General features: G+C 38.5%; 1 protein-coding gene across 2 annotated transcripts; it reads right to left on the bottom strand.

Annotated features, from left to right (window-relative positions):
• Positions 1-1,769: 1,769 nt before the first annotated feature.
• fam204a (family with sequence similarity 204 member A) lies at positions 1,770-19,355 on the bottom strand. Of its 2 annotated transcripts, none has more exons than XM_061087106.1 (7): positions 19,050-19,355; positions 18,198-18,282; positions 17,956-17,989; positions 17,057-17,162; positions 15,383-15,472; positions 4,014-4,123; positions 1,770-3,849 (listed from the first exon to the last, which is right to left on the bottom strand). In XM_061087106.1, the coding sequence occupies exons 1-7, from the start codon at positions 19,245-19,247 to the stop codon at positions 3,798-3,800; spliced, it is 675 nt and encodes a 224-aa protein (XP_060943089.1). In that variant the 5' UTR covers positions 19,248-19,355; the 3' UTR covers positions 1,770-3,797. The 2 variants fall into 2 exon arrangements, with proteins under 2 accessions (XP_060943089.1, XP_060943090.1); XM_061087107.1 differs by having other exon boundaries at positions 17,057-17,159.
• Positions 19,356-20,562: the final 1,207 nt, after the last annotated feature.

Raw genomic sequence — 20,562 nt, 5'->3', positions numbered from 1 at the left:
ATGTCAACATCCACAGTGACTGTCGCTCCTGTTACTTGGAGGAGAAGGGAACAAATATAGCTCATGTGTGCAGTGTGTACGTGCTCATCATTTACATGATGTGAGAACGTACACGTTTTGTCATACGGTGGCCTTGAAGTGCCAAACACAACACAGGCAAAAACACAAACCAAAATGTAAACATGACAATATCTCTGAAGCTCATCTCCCACTGGCCAGAAATCCCACAAACATCTGACTTTTGTCTGCAATGGGAATTGATTGAATCGGTATTCACTGCCGGGTCAAATGTCTCAACGACCTACGGATAAAGTCAAGAGAATTGGGTCCAGACTCTATCCACAGTTTTCCTTAACATATTCACAACTCAGGTGCAGCAGGCAGGAAGTAACGTATTCATTCTGCTGCAGAGATCATGCGTCGTCGGCTCTTATCACCGAAAACTCTCTAGATATCTTTGTCGCCGACTTCTATGTGCATGACAATAGAGATATATAACCAGATATGTTTTATTTTTTTCATGTGTGAGTCTGACATTGAGAATTGTGATGAGAGTTCATCAAACATCACAAACTCAGCTTTTGTGACATTGAACATGAGTCATGAGGGGAAATGAAACAGAAAGAACAAGAAAACCTGTGCATACCCGCTAATATTGGTGCAAAAGAAGTATAATGTGATCATTATATTAGTTATGAAATGTTAATGATCGACTTACCTGTTTTCTGAAAGCTTTTCTAAACTGTTTTTCTCAAATGATTTCAGTTTTGCCCCTCAGGGCCACCGTACACCAGTTTTCCAAATGTAAGAAGTGAAATTTCTCATGTGCAACAACACCTTTAAAATATACAACTCTCTTTCTGTTTTTTAATAATAGAAACTTATACAAGCGAGATCTCATGACAGAAAGCTCTTTTAAGAAGGATTTTCTAAAAATATATATTTTAGAAATTGTATTTAGACAACAAAACAACAATGCAGCTAAAATAAAAAAATGAACAATATATGAAGCCGTGTTTCTCTGAGGTGTGTGAGGTGTTTTGAACATCGCTCGCTTCATATCGCAAAATATGGTATTGTGTTCATCTTATTTTCACATTTTCTTACTGAACCTCCATCAGAAGCTTCTAATGTGTTTTCCAAACATAAACTCTATCAGAAATATTTGATTTCACAGACACATCTAGATCTGCTTCCTGTTGGGCGGCTAAAGGAACAGGTACAGTGACTTCCTGCTTCCCCTGTAAATCTTGAAGATTATAGTCAAACCAGCACATTGTTATTAACTGAGCAACATTTGAACCATTATGTAAACTCCACTTGTTCCTGTACAGCAGCTCATTGGCCACAATACTGAACCTTCTCATATTTCAACGTATATCAATAGTTTTAAAGACATTTTCTTCTCTAACTAAGGTATCACCTTTAAAATATACAACACCCTTTCTGTTTTGTAGATAATAGAAACGTATACAGGGGAGATCTCATGACAGAAAGCTCTTTTAAGAAGGATTTTATAAAAATATACACATTTTAGAATTTGTATTTAGACAACAAAACAAAAGTGCAGCTAAAATAAAAAAAATGAACAATATATGAAGCCGTGTTTCTCTGAGGTGTGTGAGGTGTTTTGAACGCTCGCTCGCCTTTATCAGCTGCATCTCGGAGATCTTCCCTCTGAGTTAATCCTCTTCTCGCGGCTGATAGCAGCAAGTGATAGCACTGATGTCTTGTTACCAGCAACACATGTTCCCTTTCATACAATAGCAGCAGCTTTCCAACCATTTAATGGGATTGTTGTTGTTTTTTTTCTTCTTCCTCCCCCCCTCCGCTCAACACAACAAACACTTTTCCTCGAAGTGGTTCGACATGTGCCCAAGGAATTTGCCTCCGCCTCTCACAACAAACCAGCCTAGGTCAGGGGCTAAGATTGGCCTGCAGTGATAGACTATTGAAAACAGCTCCTCGACATGACGAGGGGGGAAAGTGGATTTTCCAGTTTAAAAGCAGAATCATCTCTGCTCAAGGCATTACCCTGCGTTCAAAGAGATTAATTATGTGAGATGCAATTGATACAGCACAGCGCCGCTCTCGGATCAGCTCTGGTCATGTTCACCGACAACTACTAGCTTTAAAAAAAAGGACTACATGGCTCGTACATGTGGAAACACATACTCACACATGCCTTTTGGCTTTTGATTCTTGCAGGCTGCTCCATTGATGATGAATGGGATCCGAGAACAGCTCAAACATAATACAACTTTATTGAAAAAAAAATTAAAAACTTGTGAAGTCGGGATCATTGTACCTGCATCCGGCATTTCTCTGTAAATAAAAGAGACTATTAAACTATTAACGTTGCTCTGATCCAAAACTTTCAAAGACCCCAAATTCTGCCTTCTTTTGTCCCATTAATGAACAATCATCTCTGATGTTTCCTCACTCCTCCGTCAAGATATATTTTTCATAGCAGTCATCAAAGTGAAGAAATCCCACGTCGGACTTTGATGTGCTTAACACAGTTTTAACTCGCATCTCATTACAGAGATAATTAATAGTTTAATTAGCAGCAATTCTCCCCATCTGACAGCGTCTCAGACTCACTTTAATGTCAAATGATACAAAAAAGCGGCGTTTTTCTAAATTCTGTCTCCATACTCGCGTTGCATCTCGGAGTCTCTAGCTTAGGTGTTTTGTGTCATAATTGCAGACAAACTTTTATTGCTGATGTTTTGTTAATTTTCGCCACTTTCGCGCCGATTGGGCCGACACAGCAGAGCCGTGGAAACACTGCACCTCACCAGGGGGGACAAAGTGAACCAAATACGTGCAATGCAAACAACTTAGGTGGATTAATTTTAATTCTCATTACCTTGAAGCCAAGCAATCATTTTCTATGATTGAAAAAAATATAAGCAAGCATTATGAATAAAAGTAATTATCGTTTTTTTTTGTGCTTTTTATTCGCGCGCTGTTTGCAATTAACACTTGCAGGAATCTGAATGAGCATTTTTCCGAAGTCTGGAGGAGCCACAGAGGCAAACGCACGCAGATCAGAAAAAGATCAAAGTGAGAGCGAGACGAACGACGGGTTTAGAGGAGTTTACAGATGCTGGAGAGCTCAACGCGCAGTGTAGGCTTCGAGAAAACAGCGCCCGCCTCTTGTTCGGGCAGAGAAACAATAGCAGCGTCTCCCAGCATGGGTGAGGGCCAACAGAAAAGCCTCCCTCCCTCCCTCCTCTCTCGATTGTTAGCTCAACTTCTAGTTTACGACCGCTCACAGCAGTTTACAGCGGCCAAATTTCATTTTCTACTCCCAAATCCTATCGCACATTATCCTGTACATTGCATTAGGGCCTTAATCTTCCTTTTCTCTTCCTCAGAAGAAGAAAGGAGCGCCTTCATGATTAACCCACTTTACAGCAATAAATAAACGCATCATCCAGTAATGTACACCAGATTTAATTTGAAGGGGGGGAAAAAAAAAAAAAAAGGGCCAGAACGCTCAAATCACTGAAATGTAATGAAAAATAACACAATGCAGACACCAATGGGCGCCTTAGGAATTAATTTGAATGCTCTATAATTTTCTCTCTCTCTCTCTCTCTCTCTCTCTCTCTCTCGTTCTATGTGGATTGGTTTTTTTCTCAGCCAATGTGTGACTTTCTGCCCCCACACACTGTGCTACTGTGAAGTCCTTAAAATATACAAGGAAATATGATCGGTCTCTCATTAAAAAACACCACTTTTATCAAATTATCTTAAACAAAAAGCCTGTACACTGCTTCTGCTGTTTGTCACATGAAGCCCATGTTGCTCTTGCTTTCCCATCGTTGTTTCGCCTCAAACCTGCAACACAGACAAAATAGAAACATGGAAATTACTGAATGAATACGTTTTGACTGTCAGTTTCAATCTGTGCATGACAAAATCCACGAGCAGCTAATGCAGGCAGCACTTGAACCAAGAGAGGCAGATATGATGGCAAACGTAGAGACAGAGAAACGTCGTACCCCCAGACTATATCCTTCTTTCTCTTCTGCGCCGCTTTCAAAGCTTCCTCTTCCTGTTTGTGTTCCACAAAGTCACGGCAATCAGCGGCTTGAGCGATTTTCACAGCCAGCTATATGGAGGCAGACAGAGGAGAGACCCATTAGGGAATGGAAATCAGTCTGTGGCAAAGCTCAAGCGTTCAAACTGATGTATCGGGGTGGCTTCTCGTCAGTGTCTCTGCAGCCGGTGCTGCCTCCTCCGAACCACAGAGCAGCTGGTACTGAGCTGAAACACACAGACATGGTGCCCTACTATTCTAATACTGTTTTACATCAGGCATTAGGAGTGGAGATCCGGTGACATACAGGGTGCTAAAGAGATGAACTCTCCCACAGCAGAGAAATATGCATCATATCACCCAAAAGTAACAAGTTACAGCTTGCATGAGACAACAAGATGAAGCAGCTGCACAAAAATAGCAAAACAAAGAACAAAGGTTTGAAAGGGGGCATTTGTACATGTGAAGGGAACATATGAACTTATACAATGCATTAAGGGTTTTATTTTATGTTTAGTATATTTCTTATAATACACAGGTGATGGAAACATTAAAATAATCTATTGTCAAAATAAAGTTTGGTTTCTCTGAAACAGACGTTAAACATGAACAATTCGTCAATTAACTGATTCATGAATCAGAAGAAAATTGTTGAAATTAGACCCTCACCAGGGAAAAGTGAAAAAATAATTAATTTATCTAATGTTTTTGTCGTTGGGTTTTGGACTGTTGTTCTTTGGGCTCTGAAAAAGAACATGTTGGGTATGTTCACTGCTTTCTTACATTTAGTGATCAAACAATGACGTCTTTGGCAGATTTATGGGTGAAGAAGACTTTACTCTGGTGCTTTGTGTTTAATTTTTAAAATCCAATCCTAAAATATGCTACAGCAAAAATATAGGAAATATCTATATAGTATTAAAGCCAATAATTATAAACACGTTACAGTAGCTACATACACAGCAGTGCATATATGTGTGTTTAATGTGGGGGGGAATTTCCCCATAGCTCTATAAATTACAACAGCGTTGTTTTGTTAATATCGCTCTAATCTATTTTGCCTTTTGTTTGAGGTCTTTCAGAGGAACTCATATTTTTCAGCTCCTGGCTCAAAGTGTCTCCTGCACATTGTTTCTCTTTGATTGCTTCTTTTTTCCTGTTTAATGTGCAAATGAAATAGCCGAATAAATAAACGGGGAGAAACAATGTTCAGCATTTTGTTGCTTATTTTTCCCCCTCCCACCTCCTCCATCTCAAAACAACGTAGCAAAGGCATTTTTCCCCCATCACTAGTGTGAAAGTGTTCGAGGGAGTACTGCAGGCAGTCCCTGAAATCAGAAGTGAAGAGAATGACCGTGACTGCAAGAGGCAAACATTCAAATCCCAGGGAAGACATGTGCGTATTGTGAAGCAGAATAATCCCAATAACCCCAGTCACACAGAAGCACGGGAAACAAAGGGAAAAATCCTGCCTCCTCTGTCACTCCTGAGATAGGTTTATTATTCAAGCAAAGGCAAACTTTGATAAACAACTTGGAACAATTTCTCCAAACCTTTGGGTAATTCTCTGTAATATTCAGAGTACAATCAGGGGGGAGAGGGAGTCTTAAGGTAATGAAGAAATGTGCCACCACTGCGCCACTTGAAAAAAAAAAAAGAAGACCTGCTAGAAAAAAATGTTTCAATTATAATTAAGTGGGATAAACTTTATTAGAAAGACTGAAACTAAAATATCTCCTAATGCATGCTGGGATTAAGCAGGTCAGAGCGAGCAGGCAGGAAAAATTAAACTCTAAAGGCTTTTTATCACCATATTTCAGGAACCAAGGGTGTAAAATGTTCTAATTTGGGATACATTAAAAGCCATAAAGGTCTTTCAAAAAGATTAATGGTACTTTGCTTGGATTTAAGATAAGGGCTCCGGCTGGCTGCAAGTACTGGGCTCCGGCAGGGCCCTCAAGGCATTCATCTATACAGTCACTGGAAGATTTGTGAAAGCGTCTTGAATAACCTGGAGCGTTCATACTATGACAGTTCTCCAGTTCTTTGCCATTTTATAGGTTTTAAATTCCTCAAATCACATTTTCTCCTCTTGAAGAGAGTTATGGCAGACGACTGCTCTTACATTTGCAGGAGATTTGCGAGCAGATAAAACCACACCAGGGTGTTCCCTGCTCCGTGTTGGAGGGGTGTAGGTGCTAAATGCTTTAGAGTGGCTCCGATGCTCGCTGAGATTATAAACCAGGCGCTCATTCAATTGTTGATGAATCCGAGAACCGCTCCTGCTTTATGTGTTTGTGGAAAAAAAAAACACATTAGCTTATTCTGGGAGGAAATCCCATGCAACTGTCTGATCCTAAGTGGTTTCATTTAGAGATTTACACACAGTGATCTATCATTTTTTTCTATAGCATTTACTATATTTAAAAACATTAATGGTATTTAATTTTTCCCTTTTTTTAAATCAGTGTAGTCTTCAATCCCTGATGGTCTTTGGTGGGGCTCAACATTAATGTCAACCAAGTTACCTAGGAGACAGAACAGATCAAAGAGACAAAAAAAACCCTCAAATGTCTGATTAATCAAGCCTGCAAACAGCTTATTTCTTTTAGCCTGCATGCAAGTATGAAAATGAGATTCCGAGAGCAGTACATTGTGCAGATTTGTTCATTCTTATCTGAACAAAGCCAGCGGCAGCTTATTTCATGGATCACTGGCACTGTCAGCGCTATGGCGCTGAGCAGGTGACGGCTCCTCTTTCTGTGGCGAGAACAAAATTAGCAAAAAGTCGGCACAAATTAGCCTCTCATATTTTCAGTAATATGACATTATTTTTCATTTACTTTTTTGATCCACTTTTCAGGATTTTTTCCCCCTCCCCTTGCGTGCATCATAGTGCCAAATCCTTTCACATCAGAGGCTGGCGAAAAATAAGAATGAGACTACAAAGCTGAAATAAAGGCAGGAGACAGGGAACCTCCTGCGTTCTTTGTTTATGTGGCTGCTAAAAGGCAATTCTTCCCACTCCACCACATACTAATGTACAATTAAGTGTCCATCACGGCATGTTTCCGTGCCTCTCTCTTGTGTGGTCTGTGCACAGCTCTGTTAAAAACTGGGTTTATTCAGAGGATTAATACTCTGACCTTTGGAAGATTTGAAGGCAAAAAACATTCATCGTGCACAATGTTGGCACTGCAGCAGCAGCAGCAGCAGCAGCTTAAGGCCACTAGGAGGGTTAAGTCAATAGTACCGTTTTCTGTTCATTCATGTTTGGGTCGTCATGGAGATTCAAATGGGGACCCAAACACGGGGTCTTAATACAAAAATACATAATACGAGCATTGCTGCTGTGTAAGACATATACAAGATAAACCTAGTCTATCTTAATAACAGTTTCATGCGTGTGTTTGTTCTCTTGCATCATTTTGGAGGTGTCTGATGAATGGAAGAAGAACGAAGCCAGTATTAAGAAGTCTGAGCAGCCCAGGGTTTGAAAAAAAAAGACTGTGGCAATTAAACAGCAAGTGGAAAAAGACAATAGCTGAATGAACGAGGAGAAAAATGCGTTTCCATGTGGATAAAGTGTTAAAGCTCTTATTAACAATATGAAATAAATGATGGCTTCAAGGAAGAAATGGCCTTAAACCCATTCATAAATTTCCAATCCAGGAAGCCTCTTCCAATTAAAACGTGTGAGAGGTGGATTAACAAGGGCTATATGGCTTTGCCTCGCTAAATCACCTCCCCAAGCTGCTCTGCTGCATTTGACGTGTAAACGATTAATGACCAGCCTAATTCTCTTATCACACTACCTTAATGCCTAAATAATGTGGCCTTAGTCAACTTTGGAAAGCAGGGCTATATAAGAAAGGAATGAATATCAGATTAGGCAGCTTGTGTGTTATTTCAGCATAATTTCTTAGAACTGAGGCAGAGGGGGGGGGGGAAATAGAGTTTCAGCAACACAGGGAGGGCCAAAAGATCAAGAGGTCAATCAATACCACCCGGATCGCATTAAAAAGGAAGAAATACAAAGTATCATTCAGTTGGTCTATTTTGAAATCTCTGAAGTAAAAGTAATAGAGTAGAGACAAAGAGTACAACAGTTCAAATATTTAAGTTAGTATCAAAGGAGACAAAAGAAAAGCAGACCAACAATTGAGAAGCGGGGACTGGTAAATAGATATGGGGATTTATTTCTTGAAGAAAAAAAGCCCAAATTGAGTCTTTTAAAAGCTTGTTTTGTGCAACCAATCGTCCCTACACCCAAACATTATTCGCTCTACGGAAATCTGAGACAATAAAAAGCAGGAAATTTCAACATTTAAGCTTGAACCATAAACTGTTTAGCCATTGTGCAATAAACAGTAAATTGATTATCAACCTTCGTGTTAGTTTCTGTTTTGAGTGGTCATGTCATTTTTTGTATTTCATAGTGGCGGTTGGTTTATTAGTGTACATACCAATGTATCACATTTCATTAACTCATCCCATGTTTAATTTATATAAATTATACTTCAGAAATACAGTAATGTTAATATTCTGTTATAGAATCTGTAATGGGATTGGTTACAAATTATGATGAATCTTATGTGTGAGTAATGTGTTATGATCCAAGCAGGCTATCCTACTATTGAGATGTATCTCAATATGTAAATAAAAAGAAAATAAAACGAAACAATTTGTAATTGATGATGTATTAGTTGCTAATGAATAGAGTTAAAGTTAATTAAGTGCCTGAAAGTTTTACTTATGCACAGTACTTGAGCTTTTTAAAAAAAGCTTTAAACTAGATTAATTTCTGTTTAGGACTTAAATATATGATCTCTCTGAATTAGTTCAATGATGACTGCTTCACTATTAAACACATACAAATCACTGTTCAATCTGTATTCTAAAGGAACAAACAGACGCAACATCTAATAGATTCTTATTGTATGGGTTAGTACAGTGGTATATTCTCACACTGTTCCAAACCAAAGTTTATCAGTCCTTCATGGGGCAGCCTCATAAGAGCTTTTTGTAATCTTGCCTGCACTTTGACAAACAGAATTACATGGCACGCTAAAAAGAAAGTCACTCTGGGGAAGCCACAGCCGAACAGCCATGTCACAATTTTCTCTTCCAGTAATCTGATGCTAGATACACATGACATGTCATCTTCAGGGAGAAGACAAAAAAAAAATCTCTAAAAGTTGGCCTGCTTTGTGCACATTCCATTATCTCGCCTCTTCTGAGTAGGCTAGGCTTATTAGCAAGCTTTGAACTCACACTTACAATAATATGCCATCAACAGTTTTATAAGCTAATTAGAAAAAACAGTTTAATTAATGACTGACTGCAATAAAATGGCAATCACGAAAAAAAGAAACTGATGGTGCTAAGCTTCCACTACCACCAATTAAGGCCTAATTACAAACAAATTATATATGTGTTTTGCTGTGGGCTTTAATTTAAAAAAATGGCTTTAATTAAAAGAGAAAACATGCTAATTAATTAAACAGCACACAAATCTACATTGAAAAGTATGCTTTGTCTATCAAGTAATTAATGAAATACAATAATCCAAATGAGATTCCCAGGCATTTGATAAAAGCTTAGTACCCATTTCAAAATCCATTTCAAAATTAATGGGCGAAAATTTAATGTGAGTCATCCGGAGATACAATAAAAGTTCATTCAGTGATAAATTGCTTACGCTGAAGGAAAAATGAACAAAGAGGAGAGTTTCCCTAAACTCTGCGAGGTGGCCTGGGGGGGAAGGGGGGCTTGCTGGAAGAGAGAGAGTGAGCCTCCTCTGATGTGGGGCGGGAGAAAGTCAGAATCTGATAACGCCCACGTTTCACAAAAGCGCGCCTCATGAATTCGCTGATTACAAACACAGGGCACCGCGGGGAGAAGGTGATGAGAAGAGAAAAGGTGTTAAATAACATAAATATCATGAAACACTCTTAGTTCAGCTCTTTGTTTTAACTAAGCCACCATGTCTCCTCTGACAAAATGCTGCGCCACCTTTGTTTCACAGCGTTTTAGCGAGGCTTTCCAAAGGGTAGATTTCAAGGACAGTGGGGCTTTTCCTTTCAGCTGCTGCTTCTATTGAAATACGAGCCGGAATATAATGAGGGAAATTATAACCGTCCGTATGTTCAAACGCTGAACCGTAAATGGCTCCAGTTAATACATATTCATATGGTTAATTATTGCATATTAAGTGATCTAACTATTAGAAGGCCCCACAATTTAAACTATTTATAATGATGAGGTTAATCATGTCTGTGACGGAGTCTAAAGAGAGGTGCACCACCCAAAGGCCAACCAGAGAACAGGAAGCCATGACACAAGATTAGGGTTACATCAACTTTGACGGGCCAGAGGGTATCAAATAATAGTAAATATATATTTATATATACTGTAACATACTATTCTATTAACATATTCATGATTTTATTCAGTGAAACATAATTATAAGTAGGTGCTAATGATATTTGTACAAAATATGTTCCTTCAAAATTGTATAATTACGAATTCACCATGCATCTAAACATATCTAACATACACAGCATGTGCTTGGCATTTTCACAGGGTTTTAGGTCCAAGAATTGAAGCATAACAGCCACAGACTATGTTAATTTTATTGCCCTTTAATGCATCACTATATATACACACAAACAATAGTGTCCTTAAGTCAATTACTCAAATAACCTGGTTGCATGTTAACATAATAACTGGGTCAGCAAGTATCTACTCATTTAGAAATCTGACCATATTTGCTTTTACTGTGTATTCAAACTCTCATCGGCACTGCATTATGGGATGGCAATGACATCATGAGACAAGCTGGAAAAAACTGTTCCAGTGTTATCAATTATTAATAATAATAATAATAACGTATTAACTGGATAATATATACTCCTTTTAAGGACATACATTTTAGCCACTTCACCTTTAAACATTTGATCAAATAGTAATGTGAATAACTGTTGTCATCTGACTTCAGTCCACTTTAGCATGGTTGGCACTTTGCAGTGATGACAGTCTGGCAAACATTGCTTTAACTAGATATGACAGTGATAGTTCAGCATAAGGTCTATCTTAAATACACTGATCCTATACAGTACCTAGCTCTTCTGCCCTGTCAAAATTGCTTTCTACATCATATAGCCTATGCTTCTTTGTGCTTGGTGCCATTACCATGTGGTTCAGGTGAGGCCAGCAGTCATACAACTACTTCTAATGTTTCAAATTCTTAAGCTCCTGGAAGTCGTGAGATGGACTTGACACACACTATTGTGACAGACTATAAAGAGTTTCTGTTTTGAAGTGGTAATGCCGCTCTAATAGCTGTGATGAGTGCTATGGGGAAACTGTAAGCTCTAACATGGTGTGACGGTCTTTTGTGGTGAAATATAGCCACTTACATTATATGGAGTACAGCTCCTGCCTATTGTCAAAAGACCTCAGTGGCTCGGTTTTATAAAGAGAAAAAAGAGCACAAGAGTAATTATTTATTGCGTATGGTGGATTAGTGTGACAAAGAAAGCACTATATAGTAAAGTATACAAAGCAGCTTTTGCTTTGCTGAGTTGATTTGTATCATTCTGCGTTATGCTACAATACCGAATGAAGACTTTAATAAAAGTTTTATATCAAAAGGTCATGCAAGCGATCATTATATGGGTAGGAAGATTTTTTTAGCAATACCAATCTGTTTCATAGATTTCTGTGTTTGTAATAGACCTTCAAATGAATTTTTATATTTTATCTGATGCATTGAATTTGGGGCAAAGGGGTATGATAATCTAGTGGCTGGTTTAAAAGATACCTAAGTGACTGAATTCAGTATAGAGCTATTAAAAGTTCCATATCAGATTCAGAAGTGTAAGAGTTGGAGTTCCACTGGGCTCAATATTAGGGCCCTTGCTTTTCCTACTATATGTATAAGTAAGTATAGGTGTTGTATCTTTGTCAGTTCAAAGCAGATTTTACTACATGGGTGGAACTTTAACTACTGTATTAGCCTCAAATAACAAACTTGATAAACCAAATTTGTTTATTCCAGCTCCAATGAAGGAATGATAGGACACATCTTAATCATTGTCTTAGGTGGTTTCCTTTAGCCACATTTTCTGATAATAATTTGGATGAAAAATAGTCTTATGCCTGTTAAAACATAAATATAAAAGGTTTTTCAATGTTAGTTGCAAGAAATGATGTGTGGCTGTGATAAAAACAGGTCTACTCAATAATTGTGCAATATAGGATGATGTTACATTTTTTGATTCCAATGAAATGATCTATTTAGGTTATTCTTAACATTAAATTGTTTGTACATTACAATTAACAGGGATGTGCATAATGTCAATGTGCACTCTAAATGTGTCAATGGCCGACGCCTGAACATTTACAGTTGTCTGAGCATAGAGCATCCTGACAGAAACCTTTAAACAGTGTGTGTCACTCAAGTTAATGTTGTGCAACTTGCAGCACTGTAAAAATAAGGCACGCTATTCAAAGTATGTAGACCCAGTCTTCTTAACTGGAGCACAGTTTCTCTACTAAACTACAGGCCGACGATGATGCAAGAATCTTTTTACATGATTTTGTGTCTTCTTAGACTTGTAAGAAATCTAGACGTGCTCAGGAAGATCAACAGACATCTTTATGAGAAAAGAAACCCTATCGGCATAATTTAAAGAACACATTAGGGAGCTTTGTCTAAGCAATGTAGACATTAATAATATTTAGTTTCCTAAAAGGGGATGTGATTTCTTCTTCTTTCTATCTGGTTCAGTACTTTCACTCAAAAACAACAGTGGCTGTCTTCATGAATTCATCTAAAACAAAAGACTTATAGCCCTGGGAAGTGTTAAAAAACTGTAATGAGAATAAAAAACCTCAACCTGCAATATCCAAGCAGCGCGTCTCAGAAGTTTGACAGATGAAAGAGCATGTATCTCTGTATAAGACGCCTTCAAGACAGGTTTTTACCAAATTGCTTTAATGTTGTGATTAAAAAGAAGAAAGTAGAGCAAATGGAAATCATTAACTGATTTGAGGGAGCTCCAAACAGCAGAAACAAACAGTTTGGTTTTATAGAAAGGAGAATTCTGACAGCAAGCACTCCATCTTCCTTCCATTTCTCTTTGCTTTGAGGAGATAAGTGGGAAACCGCTAGATTGTGGATGAAAACATTGTCATCCAACATATATGAGCGTTTTCTTTACAAAACAATGCCTAGAGGGACAAACAGGCCTCTTTAGTTCTTCACAGCTGTCGGAATGCTTTTGCATTTTTTCGCAAAGAAAACCTGTTCCCATTCTTCCAGTGAAAAGCCTGCCACAATCATGTCTTGGTGTTATGACCGTAAACAAATTAAACATCTAAGCCATTCCGTACCAAATGAGCCACTCAATTATAAGCTTGAAATTGATTCTGGCCACAGCGGGGATTATTGATCCACTAAATGTTTGTCACAGAGCTCCTGTCAAAAGTGAACAGGAGTGTTGTAAACAAACACGTTGGTCTTAATGCTAAATGTCTCCTGCTATCTGCATTAGAGGCGGCATCAAAAAAGACCATACCATAATCCTCTCTGAATCAGAATCCTGCAAACTTTTTGGCTTTTATCCGCCACTTTATATCCTCCAAGTATTCAGAGCTGCTATTCTTTGTATTTGAAAGTTAACGGTGTACAACTTAACGTCACCTAGGTTTCAGGCATTTCAAAACGGTCAATTCACTACTCTTTGTGAAATGAAGTTATCACAGCTGAACAATGACTTGTGGCTGCCAGACTGCTGTCACGTCCCATCAAGGCTCTGGCAAGACGAGAGGCGGGTGCCACAGAGGGGGGAACCTCGGCTCAGGCTAAAACCAATCCACCACCGCTCTAAGAGGCTTTCTCAGAGTACGGTGCAGGTGCCACTCACAAGAGCTTTCATTTAACTCTCCCAAATTTGACCACTCTGCTCGCAGGTACGACGGAAATACGAAGGGATGCTGCACAGTCATGTCTATTACACACTGGAGATAACAGAGCCACACATGTAATGCCAATTCAACGAACATTACAACTGATTTCTTTCAGTGTTAAACACAGAACCAGGTTTTTAGAGCCGATTTATTTATATTCAAGCAGGTAAGGTCCTCAAGAAAGATGTTTGATGAAAATGGATGCATAATGGGTGGACCATCTTTTAAGTTGATGAATGTAATCTGAAAAATTATATTATCTTCCTGTATTATTAGTTTACTGTTGTTTTAGACAGAAAATGTTATGTGACATTTTTGGAGCATTTTGCAAAGCGGCAAAAGCTGTGTCAGAAATATCTAACCAGAAGAAATGTCAAAACGTTACTGGTCCCCACCAAAATATTGTCTACCAAATAACCCTATGTAAAACACCATTTATCTTTTACACCTGTGTACACTTTCTGTACAGCTAAATAAATAAAAGATGTTACTTGGTGACTTGTAGAGTAGCTGGTATGCAGATTGTGTTACGTTCCTACAGTTCTATGGTAGCTGATTCCCATATTTGCAGTCTTTGTGCAAGGCTAAGCTAACTGGCCACAGGCAGTAGTTTGACAAATTTCATATTTCATTAACAAACATGATACATTTATGGAATACTACCGTGTTTTTATATTGTGGAACACAGAGAATATCATTAAAAATATTGAAATGCCAATTCATATGATGAATAATATTTCTTGAGTCTTCTTTGCAACTCTATTGCAATCCACAACCAACCAACAAAGAAATCTGAGCCCGAAGTATGTTCCATGTTTTTGTTATGACTATCATTAAATGAAAAAGCTTATGGAATGCTGTAAGCAACATGCATCATGAAACAAAGAAGTTAAACTTTGATGCTCAAAGTACGGCAAAACCCCCAGTGGAGAAGTAACACTGCAGTTGTATGTCTTTTTAACCACAATTATATGTGTGTGTGGGCTACATTTTATGCTAAATTAGTTTCCAACCACTGCCAAGGCGGTTAGTTACAAAACTTCAGGCAACGCATTTAGGGACATGTACACTTCAAAGGTATGAAACTCTTACCTGGAGAATGATTTAACAGTTGGCTTGAAAGCAATGTACCCTTCATTAAAAAGCAGAGCCAAAAGTCTTTTAGACGCTGCAGCACTTCAAAACTAAGGGGAGGGCTTTCCATTAACTCAATGGAAAAAGGCTGCAGGACGGAATGGTGGGTGTCTGCGTGTGTTTTTGTTCCTCTATGTCTTTGCCGCAGAAATGGCCATGGATCCATTAGTCTGATTTGTCACAGCGGGAGCACCCCAAAGATCTCTTATCAGCACAACGTACCTCTCGAGTGGCGAGTCTGTCGCTCATCTCCTCTGCTTTTGCAATGTCCCCTTCAGCTATGGCCTTCTCTATGCTCTTTTCTAGGCCGGACTGCAGAAGAGGGGGGAGAGAAAAAAAAAATCAGGCTCTTTTTTCGAAATAAGGGTAGAGAGAGGCAGAGAGAGGAAAAAAAAAATCAAAGAGTAACTTTAAAAGTCCCCAGGGCCTTATTTTTAATATGATTGCCATTACTACAAATATGTAGATTTCCCTTCACAAATGAAAACCTTTTTGATTGGATATTAGTGGGGAAATCTTAGAAATGCTACAGGAGATTACCAAACATAAATGTGACTCTTTAATTACACATTTCCATTACAGGCCGCTGCTGAGGAGGGGGTGTGCAGAGAAGCCCCCGGTTACTGATGGCAAGGCAGTTCTGAGCCTATCTGAGGGAGCCGGGCACCAGATTTCTACAGCCCCCCAAAACTTCATCATGCTAAAAAATACCCTGGTAAGAGGGTATAATTATTAATGTGTCTGCTCTCATGTATTGTTTGAGGACCTTAACTCCACAGTGAAAGTACAAGGAGAGTACCATCAGGCTTAAAAACTCTGAATTAGTCAAACAAAAATTGGTTGTTTAATCTTCATTTAGCTTAATATAGTATTTTCATTCATACTGACACTGATGCTTCTAGTGATCCCAATTATCACTCTCTGTAAATCATAAACAAAACTCTAATTGACAGACCATCATCTAGTGTATCATTAAATGTGTTTTAAGGTCACTGAAGAATCACTGTTAGCAGATGAATTAATTACATCTGACTGCTTTAACAGTTTTTTCCCCCTCAATTGACTGTGTGAAAGACTTGGCAGAAATAATAGAAAAAGACATATTAATTACAAGGAACTGCATTTGAGGGATGAAGGGATCCGTCATTATGTTGATGTGACAAGTTCTGTTTCATTCAGCTTGTTCATCGTTTCTTTTTATCCTTTCATAGTTGCCCTATTCAGAATGAGGCTCACAAATCAGCAAAAACTCAATTTTATGCTTCTCTGATAAATTAAGCACAAAATACTCCAAAATAATCATTTAAAGGATTTCAAATTGAAATGAGAACAGTTCCCATTCACTGGGTCAGCTATAATGTTTATCAAGCTTGCAAATATTTTGCCTCGTTAGCAATTTAGATGCCTTTGAATTGAATGTTCAATCATCTTCAAATGCAGAAATGCATGTGAAGGGAAGAATCCTTATGCTTCATTTTATTTTTAATTATGAATGCTACAGAACTTCTAGCCCCTGACCATCTATCATCCAACCATTAATTTAAATGCCACAGCTGCAGTCACAGAGGCTGTGTCAGGTGCCAGAACGCTATTTTAGAGTTTCATTTTTTTCTTGCAGAGAATAACCTACATCTCATGTTAATCACAACTCTACAAGAAAGGAGATTTATCCTAATCTTATCACTAAATGTAGCCAAACATAATCCTTATTATTCGTCTCAGTGTCAGGCTGAGTTACCACAAGGATTCTTCTAATCCATATGTCATGTCAAGTAAAACAATGAGAGCGTACTGTGGCACGGAAACATAAAAGATGTGAAGTTGATGCTAACAGCTACGACAGACGCAGTATTAAAACCTTGTGCAGATAAGTTGGAAGGCAGGAGTCTTTATTACCTTCGGATGGGGGTTGGAACAGGCAGGGGGATCAAATCGATCATTTACACCAAAATACTGCTTAAGCCCATTCCAGTGCTGCTCCCGCTCCTCCTGACACACTCTGCTGACAGGGAGAACGTGCGTTTATGTTCATTACATGTAAACCAGTATTGAGATAAGACATTCACTACTTCTATCTATCTATATACTGTGCTATCTATCTTCTATGGTGAATGAGATCTGGATGTGCTTATACAATACAACCAATAAAAACAAGCGAATAACCCATCATTAAAATACATTATAAAACTCAAACAATACAATGCAAATACAATACAAAGCCACAGTGGATTAAATGGAATAACTACACGTGATCGCATGTTTGGTTTGCTTAAGCCACGTCTTCGGTGTGTTTACAATTAGATTTTACACTAGTTGATACTGATGATGATGATGATTTCACAAATAATCACTAAAGATAAATAGCTTTTGCATCTTTACAACAAAACACATTTGTTCGACATTATAAACAACCCTTTACAAAAGCATATCAGTACTATACTATGGTATAGACAAGACTAGTTTAGTCTAGTACTATGCAATACTATTCTACACTAGACAAGACTAGACTAGATCAGGCAGCCACTGGACACTAAGACTTGCAGACTGGTATATTACTGTAATCAACTGTATGTTTTATTTTAATTTTTTTTTTTATGTGAAATAGTGTAGTAGGATATGCAAACACATTTGAAGAATGTGATGCTTTTTGTGTCTTCAATGTGTTGTGAAGGTCCAACACTTGCCAAACAGTGTTAAGTGTTTTCAATCTTTTGTCTTAAACAATACTTGCTTATTAATAGCCAGTTATTTTGTTGTATTCACTTCCCAGAGTTGACACTGTATCATTTTTGTACCTCGTCTCTGTCGGCTCTCCACTTTCTGTTCCCTCTGAATGACGCAAGAAACACAATTCAATGTTGTTAGGATGGTTTCATACAAATCAACATCAGCTCAAAGGTCTGTATATTATATGCTGCAATGGCGGCCTAAACCTCTAATATGGTTTAGGCTGAGTCTCTTGTCCTACATAAGAGCAGAATACATAATAACAGTGGCAGCCATCGACGCAGAAAATGAATTGTATGGTCACTGACACCTTTCTTGTGTCGTCGTCTTTTTCGTTTTCTCTGAACCTTCATTGTCTTCATTTCATCGCTCTTCTTCTGCAGGTCCTGAAATTTCTTTAACAGAGACGTACAACCTGAATTCACAATGCACCACAACCCCAGATGATCTACTTCTGAGGGAAATGTATTGTCATGTCACACACAACACAACACAACACAACACAACACACACACACACACACACACAAAACATAGTTGTGTCACCACGACTTCAAAGGATATTACATTGATTTCCTAACCTTTATCACAGTTAGTACTTGCCTAACAATAACCCTTACCCTAACCTTAAACTTTAACGTTAGCCTTACATTAAAACAAGTCTTAACCTTTAAGTTTAATCATTCCTGTCATGGAGACATGCTTTTGGTTCCCATAACGAAGACAAGTCCCCAATGTGTACACAGATTTAAGTCCCCACAATATGACTTATACCTGGACACACACACACACACACAGACTGGCTTCCCCTACCCTCATCCCTTTACGCCCTTCTCATATTTTGTTTGTGTTCACAATCGGAGACATAGTGCTTGGGAAATAAAAATCATATGCAGGGAAGCTAATATTCTAAACAGCACTTAACCTGGTTAAGTGCTGGTTAAATGCTGTTAAGTGCAACACACACACACACACACACACACACACACATATAGATATTTAACATTTTGGTATGCAGGGCTGGGGATTCAACACAACTAGATATACTATAACTGTTACTAAAGTGAATAATGTGTTATCCCTCATTTACCACCACACCACAGCTAGCTTGTATCTCTGGATGCTAAGCTCACATTAGCTCACTACACAACTCGACGACATACTTGCCACATTTCCTGGGACACACCAGGCAAACTGCACGTCGAGGACCCACTGACAGTGTGAGTCACTGGAGCATCCCGAACCCCTGAGCTCTCACACTTCTCCTCCATCGTCCTCTTCTCTTCAGCAGCTTCCTCCTGCTCCTCGTCGTCACTGAGGTCGTCCTCCGTCAAACCCTTTGGCAGAAGTCCGCTGTACATTCTGACTCAGCAGTTTTCGATCAAATCAAAGGTTAATTTATCATTTTAATGAACTAAAAAAGCGGATAGAAATCGCTTTATTTGTCAGCTGTTGTTGCTCGCTCTCACTTCCGGGGTAAACACAGTGACGCGTCTCACAACGAACGCACCGATTGGCTGAGTCTGAGCACGTTGCACACACCATCCAATCAGAGCTGGGGGTTACAAGTACACCCTTTTGACGAGATCAAAGCTCTGATTGGCTGTTTAATGGTAAGAGGAACTTCTAACAGGTAAGTGTAGTTTGACTTTTTTAAGCTAAACTCATGTTTAGAGTTACACCTGAGAATATATTAACTATTTAAAGAGCCGCAGCAGTGGTGGCTCGTCCAGTGAAGAGCATTTCTAATTGAGGTGAGCCAGGCAACTGACAGGTCCCAGAATGACCAGGCTTCATTCAAATGTTAGCCTGAATTTGAGGCGAGATAAGCTTCCCTCTATGACCAATGATTCGCAATTTGCTCAAAGTGCTGTGGGCATTACATTATTATCAGAATGATTAGCATGCAAATCTTGTATAGCCGCTGGCACTGGCACAGGAACATCTACCCTTAAATTGCTCTTTCACACTCATTCACATCAGGCTTTCATTCGGTTGCATCTTATTGCAAAGCCCAACAATCTACATAAATTATGGCCTGTATTTTGTGTGCCATGTGAATGTCGACTGAGACCTGTAACACCAATGTACATATTAAAGGTCAATAGGTTTAGATTGGCCGAACACTGTGTGAGAGAGGGACAGTGTTTCAGGTAAACCAGCGGTGTTGGGCTGTACAGGGCTGGCAACTGTCTGCAAGTCCTAGATAATCACAGAACAATACATTTTCTTTATATTTTCAGTAGCTTACTTATTTAAATGTCCCTTAATAAAACTGCAGTCTGAACTAGGCAGAATTAATTGGACAGTCCTGGAATGGCTGTCCAATTAATTGATCCATGGATTGATAATCACTCATAAGTTACTGACCCAATTTTGATAATTGAGTAATCACTTAAGGTTTCAATTTAATGAATCGCATTCAGTATTCTTCAGTTTGCACCTTTACTCCTCTGCTTTTAATGTAAATAATTTTTTTAATCTTAATTCATTGTAAATCCAATTTATTTTGAGTTTCAGACTGTGGCTTGGACCAATATAGATATTTAATGAAGTATGTTAATCATTGTAAATATTCCATTTACTCTTTTTATTATTAAAATCTTTTGTCTGAAATTTTCTAAACTACACACCTGGTGGTGGCATACCAAAAGACCCAGAGAACGCACACAACAC

This window comes from Limanda limanda, chromosome 15 (assembly GCF_963576545.1).
Source record: "Limanda limanda chromosome 15, fLimLim1.1, whole genome shotgun sequence".
NCBI lineage: Eukaryota > Metazoa > Chordata > Actinopteri > Pleuronectiformes > Pleuronectidae > Limanda > Limanda limanda.
This window is presented reverse-complemented; position numbering and strand designations above follow the sequence as displayed.

What these genes read in the sequence shown, in the direction of transcription:
- fam204a (XM_061087106.1), bottom strand. Translation starts at nt 19,247, where the DNA reads ATGTACAGCGGACTTCTGCCAAAGGGTTTGACGGAGGACGACCTCAGT. An exon ending in TGTCCCAGGAAATGTGGCAA is followed by an intron (nt 18,283 to 19,049) that starts GTATGTCGTCGA and finishes TCTCTGTTAAAG; the next exon opens with AAATTTCAGGACCTGCAGAA. An exon ending in AAGAAGGATATAGTCTGGGG is followed by an intron (nt 3,850 to 4,013) that starts GTACGACGTTTC and finishes TCTGTGTTGCAG; the next exon opens with GTTTGAGGCGAAACAACGAT.